We start from the raw sequence: 11,193 nt of genomic DNA, 5'->3' as shown, positions 1-11,193 counted from the left end.
AAAGTTAAATCTAGAATATATGAAATTTTGTGGGGGTGATTATTCTCTCATCAATTTTCAAGAATACGAAGGAAAGGTAGAACAACTGTTCTTGGGAGGACAAAAATACATGAGTGCAAGTTGTTTTTCAAGTGATGGAGTGTGACCCTTAATGGATGATCTGCAACTAATCTGTCTCAATGACAATTTCGAATCAATAAGTGGTGAAAGTTTGTAGGTCTTGAGTTTGATATTCAATATGAGCATTAATTCCTCAAGGACACCCGCAAGAATGCACCCTCACTTATTTGGTGCATGTGATATGCAGGTGTTGCACCTGCCCAGGGGGAGGGACCACATTTCTTGGCCAAAGCTTTCTGGGTCTGGCTCGCTCTTCCGGTCCCACTAGTCTGATGTAAGTTCCATACCCCCATCATAAAAAAAAAAGATCTGTCCCTGTTCACAATTATAGCTCAAGTCGAGTTAAATTAACCTTTGTAGGCGGTTAATTTCTAACCAACATTCCCCAAATTAATCGATGCCCCCCTCCTATAGTCCTATATATATATCATATTCAAGTAAGTCACACAGTTCTTAGAACACACTCTTCTCAGCTTTGGCAGCAGAGCAGCGGCAGCAGACATACTCGCATACATCCCTTTTAGTTAGTTAACAAACGGTTTTTTTGTCTCTCCCCACCCTACCCTTACCCCTCAGCCTAATTTACTTAAATTGCCGCCAGCTCACTCTTCATTTACAAACTAAGATCTCTTAACATTTCAAAGATGATTTCATGGAATGATCTCTACGTTGTGTTAACAGCAGTTGTTCCTCTCTACGTGGCGATGATCTTAGCATACGGTTCGGTTCGTTGGTGGAAGATTTTCTCTCCAGATCAATGTTCAGGAATCAATCGATTCGTAGCGATCTTCGCTGTCCCTCTTCTTTCCTTCCATTTCATCTCACAGAACAATCCTTACGCCATGAACTTCAGATTCATCGCTGCCGATACATTACAGAAGATTATCATGCTTGTAGCTCTTGGAATCTGGACAAAATTCACAAAAAATGGAAATATTGAATGGATGATCACAGTCTTCTCTTTAACTACACTTCCAAATACTTTAGTTATGGGGATTCCTCTATTAATCGCTATGTACGGAGACTTCTCTGGTAGTTTAATGGTTCAGGTTGTTGTTCTACAATGTATAATATGGTACACTCTTTTACTTTTCTTGTTCGAGTATCGTGCAGCGAAGATTTTGATTATGGAACAATTTCCCGAAACCGCAGGGTCTATTGTATCATTCAAGATCGACTCTGATGTCGTCTCATTAGACGGTCGAGAATTCTTGGAGACCGATGCAGAGATTGGAGATGATGGAAAGATTCATGTCACAGTGAGGAAGTCGAACGCGTCGAGGCGTTCATTTGGGCCATGTTCTCTCCCAGCATTGACGCCTCGACCTTCGAATCTCACTGGAGCTGAGATTTATAGCTTGAGTTCGTCGAGGAATCCTACTCCGAGAGGATCAAATTTTAATAATCCTGATTTTTATTCATTGATTGGGAGCCAAGGGTTTCCAGGACGGCAATCGAATTTCGGTCAGACTGATATGTATTCAGTACAATCTTCGAGAGGCCCTACACCTCGGCCATCGAATTTTGAGGAGAATTGCACTTCGGGTGCACTGGGTATGAATTCGTCAAGGTACGGATCCTATCCCACACCTAATCCAGAAATCTCGAATGTAGGAACGAAGACAGTAAAGAATCATCAACAACATCAACAGAGTAAAGCGAACTATGATGCTAAAGAGCTCCACATGTTCGTGTGGAGCTCGAGTGCATCACCTGTTTCTGAAAGTGGTGGTGGCCTCCACGTATTTGGTGGGACGGACTTAGAACCATCCAATCAATCAGGACGGTCCGATCTTGGGGCGAAGGAAATCCGAATGTTAGTCGGTGATCAACCCCGAAATGGGGGAATCAAAGGTAAAAAATAAAAATAAAAGGCAGAAATTAAATATATATATATATATATTTTTTTTTCCTTTAATTTATTTCATTATTTTATTTTTAAATTTCAGAAGGTGAGCCGAAAAGTGAGGAATTTGGGGGAGAGGAAGACTTTAGTTTTGTGAGGAAAAAAGGAATAGATCAGGGGAGAGAGAAGGAAGAACTCGAAGGTCTTTCTAAGTTGGGTTCAAGTTCGACAGCGGAGTTACAACCGAAGGACGGTGGATTATCAGATTCCGGTGCCGGAAAAAAGATGCCTCCGGCGAGTGTCATGTCTCGTTTGATCTTGATCATGGTCTGGCGAAAGCTTATCCGAAACCCCAACACGTATTCTAGCCTTATTGGTCTCATTTGGTCTCTCGTTTCTTTTCGGTAAGTATCCATTATCCAACCAAAACAAAGGCAATCTTATTAAACTCTCCGAGACGACTCGAAATTCACCCCCCACAAGACTCAGTAGAGTTTTTTTGAGTAAAATTTTCCCAATTTTTCTGAGGCTTGTGGGATCACATTAACTGTCACACTAGTCAAATATGAGTCCTCTAAGAGTTCATGGTCATAGATTAGAAAAATAATAATTTATATTTACCTGAAAAGGTTTTGAGATTCATGGCTACTGAAATCCAAAATATTATAATTTAATGATGAAAAATTATCTTTCTTTTTAAATTTTGGGCTCTATATGTCCTCGTAACATGCAATCATGTTTTTGGATGTTAAAGGAGGGAACTTTCTAAACTACGTTAGTCAAGCAAGATATATTTTTTTTAACTAAAGTTTGATTATGTTTTGTACTCGTCTTTTAAAATGAGCTAAATGAGTGGTCCAATTGGGTCCAACAAGATTTTCTAATAAATGCTGTTCGGTTAGTGACCATTCAGATTATTAAATGTATTATCTTTTTATATAATTGACTAAAGGTTGTTTAGGAAAAGATATGAATATTTTTCAAACTTTCAATAAACATAAATGGGGAACCAATTCACCTCTGTTTCCACGGATTTAATGCATTTTTGGTTCAGTCTTCTTAAACATCTTGGAGCCAACTCCCTGGTAATTTTTCGAAAAAAAAGAATTAATAAGTTTTTTCTTTTAAAATTTTCAAAAAAACACCATATTTATATGTTTTTTTTTCACATCTTGAGTTGAATCACTGAGTTATGGAGTTGTCTTAATTTTTCTTTTTTACATCCTTATATTCTATAACTATAAAATACTTATTTTGGATCGTGTTGAAAATACTCAAAAACAGGTGAGGTGAGTTGATTCAATGGAATTTTGAGTTAATTTAGAATTAATGATCTCATATCTAAATTAGTGAGCCAACTCAGTAAAATGAACTAATCAAATCTTAAAATAAGTACATTAAACATCCCCAGGGTAATGGGGGTTATAAAATTAATTTTTTCTCAGGTTTGCCTATCCTCGTTGGGGTTAGAGGAGGAGAGAGGGTGGGTAAAAAAAGAAAATATAATAAAATTAAAGAGGGCATTAAAGAGATGAGAATAGAAAAAATAATAAAATTATCGTCAAAATTTATAATGAAATTAAATCTTAATCATTCTTCATGATATGAGAAATAAATAGAGAGACAATCGTTATATTTTATTATATAAATTTATAAGATATTAAATAATTCATCTGAGTCAAATCATGAATACTCAAGTTGATTTGAGCTGGATATTCCAATTGAACTTTAAAACACAGGTCGGAAGTTAGATCACATTAGATGATATTCTCAAAGAACTCATCTCTAGGAAATAGTAAATCTCTATAATATTTCTTTCAATCTCAGCCGGACACTACAAAGTTGGAAAAATTTTTGATAATAAAATAATATTAATATTAATTATTATTTATCTGATAATTTTCTTTTATTGCAGGTGGAATGTCGCCATGCCCAAAATAATGGTGGAGTCGATTTCTATACTCTCTAAAGCAGGTTTGGGAATGGCTATGTTCAGTTTAGGTGAGTGGTGTTTATGAGTCTTACTAACGTGAGCCGGTAGACTTGATAACCAATCTCATGTGTCTCTCTCCCTGTCTGAGTTCCAGCTGTTTTCATAATAACTGCGACGGCACGTGCAGTGGTCCTGACAATACAAGGACCACTCTAAAAGTCTAAAAACGTACCCTTTTTTTCCTTTACGTTAGGTTGATTTAGAGGTACCTCTCCATAGTTTGGTCAATATTACAGATAACTCTTTGTTTTCAAACTGACTACATGCCCTCTTTGACTGATTAATATAAAATGACATAAATACCCTTTAAAAAAAAATTCTAACTAAATTCTCTTCTTAGAAAATCTATCATACTCAAATTTTCCACCAAAGACATTTGATTTTTCTCCTAAAAATCCTCTCTCATTCTTGAACTGTGATTGAGGAATTTGGAATTTTAAAGTTGAAGATGTGAGGAATTGAAAAGTGCTTAGGTAAAATGAATGAATTTAATAAAATCACTTTATTTCTTTAAAAATCTTATATTATTCTTAAGTCCTTACTTGAAAGAAAAACGAATTTTAGGATTAAAGATGATTGGTTTGCAAAGCAAATCAAAGTGATTATTGACATGAGGTGAGGACATTTAGATAATTTATATTAGTATCTTAGAGATTAACTAGGTCAAAGGGGCCATATCATCAGCTTTTGAACACAAGCATTTATTGCTTGAAGGGGCATATCTAAATCACCGCTTAGGTTAGGAAAACTCTAGTTGAAGTTTTCCACCAAATAGAGGGTTGAGATGTTAATTATTTCTGTGAGAAAATATCTAGTTTCTAAATAATCAGTACTGATCCTTAGAAAATTAGAGTTTTTTCTCTGATTTTAATCATATGGGATGAATATATTTAAATGATAAAATATGAATTTTTTTCAAGGTTATTTCTGATAATTCACTACATCCATTGGGAGACCAAATAGCCCTACTTTGAAATTGGGGGTCGACCACCCGACACATGGGCCCTGTCAGAAGCGTCAGTTGCGAAAGCAATCCTTAGTCCTTACCGACGTAAATTTAGCAAAAATATGGTTTCCTAATAAATTCTAATTTTATTTATTTATTTTTTTTTTTCAATTTTGAAAGGGCTGTTTATGGCTCTACAACCAAAGATAATAGCATGCGGAAATTCTGTTGCCACATTCGCAATGGCGGTAAGGTTCCTCACTGGCCCAGCAGTAATGGCCGCAGCTTCTATTGCAGTTGGTTTACGTGGTGTCCTTCTCCACGTGGCAATCGTACAGGTAATTATCACAAATTATATATATATATATATCAAAGTTTTTAGGTAACCTTGCTAGTTTTGTTCAAAATTAAATACTACTCTTTGATTTTGGTCTTTCATTAGAGACTAATAACTTTGAAGGGTAATTAAATGTTCTCCAGTTCTTTATTTAAACAAAAAAAAGAAAAGAAAAGAAAATGATAGAGAAAGGCTATTATTACTTAGTAAGATTTTAAATGTTATTAAGGGTCATTAAGCTCCAACATGAGGCATCGGTAAACATGATCCATGCCATAGGGTTGTAAAGGACAAAATACCTTGGATCAAGACAAAAAAAATTATTTATATAGATTTGGTTTTTCCATGAAATCTAGGGGTCTCATGGTAATCCAATTGAGTTCAATGACCTAGTAAGATTTAAAAACTTACTAAATTAGCAGGGAAAGTGTTTTTCAAAATTATATCATCTTCAATCTCAAGAATTTCAAACTTCAGATCTCTGGAGGGGATTCACTAGTGTTTTCCTTCCATGTAGTTTCCTATAGTATTCTTGACGGTTGAGAGTGTGCTAAGTAGACAAGATAGTAAAACCAATTCTTTTAAATTTGGTTATTCATTGGCCATCTCTTTTCAAAGCCTTTGATTAGGTCAATATTTAAGAAAAAAAAAATTATTACTTTCTAATATAATCTAGGCCATAAACCTTAGAGGGTTGGCATATAATTTTTTTTTAACGTAATGTTCCCTCGACTATGGAGAAAATATTACAAGATGTTACAAGAAGAACACGATAAAGATGATTCCCTCCCTCAAATCTTATGAACAAAAGATGATTTTTGGATATGTAAAAGATGATGGATACTTTAAAGATCAATTAAGTACTTTGACAAGTAGTTGAAGATGATAGATTAAAACATGTTAGAAAAGTATTTGTAGATCGAGATGACTCACCCATGTCATCATGGTATCATTTGTGAACGTCAAGTCAAAATCAAAATTAAATTTATTCTCCAATCATTGTCTTTCTCCTGCATCTCAATTATATCTATCGGTTCACAAATCTAAAATGGGTGAGTCATCTTGGTTATCATTTGTGAATGCTTGGTGCCATGAAATTAGGATTTAAAACCAAGAATTAGATACAAGGCTCAATAGCTTTAAAAAATTGCAACCTAATAGTTTAAATAACAGTTTATTGGAAAATTTTACCATTCAAAAAAGGTCATTGGAAAAAATTCAAAGAGTTGTCGTAAGAAGTTGCGAGAACAATGACAACATGGTCATTACATATTATTTAATGGTAGAAGACTGAAGTCAACATTTGATGAGTCTTAAAATCCTGAAATATCTGTAACTTTCACATGGATAAATGTTTTGTTCATGGAAGGTCAGTAAAGGATTTAAGGGATCCCCAATTGACCAATCCAATGTTGCCCATCGTGTGTAGTTCTATAATTTTTTTTTGTGTGATTGGTCGATTCAAGAGTCTGTAAAATTAATCTCGGGTTAATTTTCTTATGAGTCAAATTATTATTATTTTTTTTTCTTTCACCAAAATCTCAGATAACTACTTAAAAGAGTCAAAGTCATCTAAAATAAAAGAATAATGACTCCCTCAAATTCTCTTGACGTGACTGGGCATAGAACCATAGATTTTTTCCCTCAAAATACACAACTGCACATATTAATAGAGATGTGAAATATGTATCCCGAGGAAAAATATAAAATCACAATCAAAATAAAATTTTATTCTCATTTATTGTTTATCTTTTGTCCAAACAACAGGCAGCTCTTCCTCAAGGGATCGTCCCCTTTGTGTTTGCAAAGGAATACAACGTTCACCCAGCCATTCTTAGCACTGCGTAAGCAAAAATTAAAATAATAATAATAATAATTTACAATATAAAGAATAATTTTAATTTTAATTGATGTATTAAATTTTTATTATTATTTTTTTAAAATTTCAGGGTTATTTTTGGAATGTTGATAGCATTACCAATCACACTGGTGTACTACATTATTCTCCAGCTGTAAACTTGTGGAGAATTCGATGGAAAAAAGAGAAGAAAATAAAGATGGAAAATGCGAGAAAGGAGGATTCTAATTCCCTTGTTGGCTTGGAATTTTTGTGAAGCTTTTTGACTGAAAAATACTTGAATTTCTAGGATCAGGGAAAACAATGGTCCACCATTGGAGATACTTTTTCAAAAAAAGAAAAGAAAAAAAGGCTGTAATCTATGATTGCAGTTAAGAAGCACTGGTAATCTTGAATGATTTCTGGAAGAAAGAAGAATGATTGTATTTTTAATATTTAGAACCTCTTTTTTCCCTTAATTTTTATGGTCTAGGAATTATCTTAATGGCATTGATTATTAAGAAGTGTATAAGAGGTTTTGCCTTGTAATTTTGTGTTTTACTTTCTATTGCCTTAAAGTGTGGATCTTGTCAACCCAAAGGGATGGCAAGATTGCCAAGACCATGCCTCACGAAGTAGAGGTCTTGAATTCGAATCACCGCTTTGGAGCCACCCTCAAGGATTTATCCTAGAAATTACAAGATGTGTGTCATTCAAGACCGATGAGTGACTCATTGCAATTTTGAAAATATTTGATGCTTAGCTTACGAAAATTTGGCTGAATTTAAAAAAAAAAGACCCAAGTCAATCAGGTAATTTTATTTGAAATAATAATTTAAATATTATTGAAAACCTGATACTGATTTCTGTGAAAAGAGAGAGAAGTTTGAGAAAGTTCCTGATTTCGCCTCTACAACAGTATCACAGTTCTGTAGGTTATCATTCTCCACGATACAACAACTCACGTTCCAAGGGGGTACTCCAATCGTAACTATAGAGGCAAAATCTCGGATGACCGTCGGTTCCTCGAGATTTACCCCTAACAATCAATTTTCATGGTTCTTGATATACTAAATAATGATAAAAAATCATACAGAAAAATGATAAAGAGAAGGGAAAGAGAGAGGGAAGACAAGAAGCAATATTTGTTTACAGGGTTCGTCCCAAAATCAGACTACATCCCTGGGCTCTTAAGAGCCATTCCACTACTCTTCAAGCCATTACAAGATTTAGAAGCCCTAGCCTCCTCTTATCTTCTTTTCTCATTTGAGCCCCCCCTTTTCTTTTACCTATTCACTTCTTATATAGATAGAGAAACAAACCCTAAATGAAAAGTCAAATTAAATCAGGATCTTCTCCTAAATCTCTCCTTATCTAGAAATAGATATTCTCTAGTCAATGAAGAGACTTTTTATTTCTAGGTAAGATCACAATCTTAACCAAAAATCTACAAAAGGATATAGCAATGCCTCGAGATATGCATTAATTATCATGTGGTCGATCATCGATATTCATCTTATTTACGCAATGTGTTTAATACCAGTTTTAACCTATACAGTTAGCCTTTTTCTCATCAATGGAGATTGGTGAGACCGAGATTCACTTATAATAATATTATATTATTCTCGTGTCTTCACTTTGCTTTATGAAAATATTGCTCCTGCTCTTTCTCTAAGGAAACGATGATCCCTTGGAACCTTGTGGTTACTAAGGATGTCTTGGTTATTCATCATTCATTCTCTCATTATAGAGTTGTCACTAAGGACATTAGTCATTCAAGACCTTTAAGCTATTCAAGGCTATTTTTTCACGCAATATAACTTTGTCTACCCTATTTTGTTCTACCTGCACAATCTATCTCCTCTACCTACACAGTCCTGCTTTGATTTGCTTACACAGTCTTGCTTTGCTCTGCACATTCCTGCTCTGCTCTACCTGTATAGTCCTACTTGCATAGTCTGTTTTTCTCTACCTATGCAGTCTTGCTCTACTCTGCTTGCATAGTTCTACTCTGCTCTACCTGCACAGTCCTACTCTGCCCTACTGCATAGGATAGAGCAAGGTCACGCCCAACTCTATACTTTGCCTATCAGATTGGAGTAGAGTCGCGAAGAATTTGCAATCCCAATGGAAATAAGTATAGTCGCAAAGACTTTGCAACCCCAAAGGAGCTAAGTGGTCGCACCTAACTCTGTGTTTTGTCCATTAAGTTAGAGTAGAGTTGCGAAGACCTTGCAACCAATTGTTTATTTTATACCTTTTTACCTTCTATATTTAGTTTTTTTCTTTTAATGTTGATGCAATATCATATTTAGAGTTTTGCAATTTGTAGAGGCGAAATCTTGGATGACTGTCAGTTCCTCGAGATTTACCCCTAATAATTGATCTTTATGGTTCTTGATGTACTAAATAATGATAAAAAATCACATAGAAAATGATCAAAGAGAATGGAAAGAAAGAGAGAGAAGACAAGAAGTAAGGTTTGTTTACGAGATTCGTCTTAAAATCAGATTGTGTCCCCAGGCTCCAAAAAGTTACTCCACTATTCTTCAAGCCATTACAAAATTTACAAGCCCTAGCCTCTTTTCCTCTTCTTTTCTCCCCTGAACCCCCCTTTTTCCTCTACCTATTTACTCCTTATATAGATAGAGAAACAAAACCTAAAAGAAAAGTCAAATCAAATCAGGATCTTCTCCCAAATCTTTCCTTATCTAGAAATAGATATTCTCTAGTCAATGAGGAGACTTTCTATTTTTGGGTCAAATTACAATTTTAACAAAAAATCTACTCAAGGATATATAAATGCCTCGAGATATGTACTAATTATAATGTGATCGGTCATTGATATTCGTCTTATTTACGCCATGTGTCTAATACCAATTTTACCCTTTACAAGAACATAACTACAAACTTGACTAACTTGTGTGCTTTCGTAGTGCAGTAATATAGGTATAGTAATGACGATTAAACATTGAGTAAATGGAGAGAGACAGAGATTAGAGAATTGCATTTTTAATCCAACTAAGCAAGAATGTTTAAATAAAAGAGGTAGTGACTGTTCAGATAATCATAAACCTCTTCGTTTTGTACAATTCAGAATAGACATGAAAAAAATTAGAAGAAGTTGTAGACACCCCATTTTTGCCTAGGCCGAGCTCGAGAGTATTAAAAACCTTTCGAAAATGGATTTGACACAAATAATTTTTCAAGAAGTTTTAAAACCCACCTTATGAGAAATCAAATGGTCCGAAGACTATTTTGAAAGAAAATTTTAAGCTTACTGAACCTTACCTTTGGCTAGGTCATATTTAATCCTAGAATGACCTTACCCACGTCAAAGGAAATTTTTAGTATGGTTGAATTGGTTAAAGTTTTTCTTGGTTGAACCTTAACTAAGACAATTAAAATAGTTAAAACCCATGTGCACTTGAATTTTCTTAGAAAAAAATGACTCCCTAACCTTTTCTTTTAGTGGCTTATTCTCTAAAAAATCCCTTCTTAATTCCATTTTTACCCAAGTTAAAACCCTCATAATTTCTTCTACCTAGGGTCTTTAATAAATCACTCACCCTCCTAATCTTGACCCAAGGTCTTGCTTGGTCCCTACTTAAGGATAATTACTTTCCTAATCCAAATTTGTTAGAACTCATTAGAGTGGATTTCCACTTCTACCTTCCCATATTCTTTAAAATTCAAAGAGTTTCCATGACATTCAATGTGATTTTATTATGTTTAAGGACTCATGACACTTTTGTCTATCCTAGAGAACTCTCTAAAACTTCTACCCAATGACCAACCTATCCTTAGTTTGTTAGAGACTATCTTAAGGAAAATGACTAAAGAGGCCAAAAACTTATCATCTAAATACATGCCATTTGACTTGGTTATTTCACAATTGATCCAAATCATAAGGTCTAAGGATTATTCTACCCCCACTAAGAATTATTTAGAACTTTTAGTGCAAAAACTATTCTATCCTTTAATTGTTAAGCTTGGTATGACTCTACAAGAAGTTAAAGACCATCAAGGCCAATGTTAGAAGGTGGAATTGATGTTTTTCAAGAAAGATTTTCTTAGAATATTTAGGTAATCAAGGTTTATGACAAATTTACCC

At 34.4% G+C, this 11,193-nt stretch overlaps 1 protein-coding gene across 1 annotated transcript; it reads left to right on the top strand.

Moving 5' to 3' along the window:
• Nucleotides 1–559: 559 nt before the first annotated feature.
• Nucleotides 560–7,558, top strand: LOC147394228 (auxin efflux carrier component 7-like). Its single transcript, XM_086454116.1, has 6 exons — nt 560–1,974; nt 2,070–2,370; nt 3,882–3,967; nt 5,086–5,243; nt 7,010–7,086; nt 7,192–7,558. Exons 1-6 carry the CDS (start codon nt 765–767, stop codon nt 7,256–7,258), a joined length of 1,899 nt encoding a protein of 632 aa, XP_086310242.1. The 5' UTR covers nt 560–764; the 3' UTR covers nt 7,259–7,558.
• Nucleotides 7,559–11,193: the final 3,635 nt, after the last annotated feature.

This window comes from Akebia trifoliata, chromosome 9 (assembly GCF_017979445.1).
Source record: "Akebia trifoliata isolate Shusen 1 chromosome 9, ASM1797944v1, whole genome shotgun sequence".
NCBI classification, from domain to species: domain Eukaryota; kingdom Viridiplantae; phylum Streptophyta; class Magnoliopsida; order Ranunculales; family Lardizabalaceae; genus Akebia; species Akebia trifoliata.
This window is presented reverse-complemented; position numbering and strand designations above follow the sequence as displayed.

Excerpts from the sequence above, each read along its gene's own strand:
- LOC147394228 (XM_086454116.1), top strand. The coding sequence starts at position 765 with ATGATTTCATGGAATGATCTCTACGTTGTGTTAACAGCAGTTGTTCCT. Across the intron at positions 1,975-2,069 it reads CCGAAATGGGGGAATCAAAG|AAGGTGAGCCGAAAAGTGAG; the intron begins GTAAAAAATAAA and ends TTTAAATTTCAG. Across the intron at positions 2,371-3,881 it reads TGGTCTCTCGTTTCTTTTCG|GTGGAATGTCGCCATGCCCA; the intron begins GTAAGTATCCAT and ends CTTTTATTGCAG.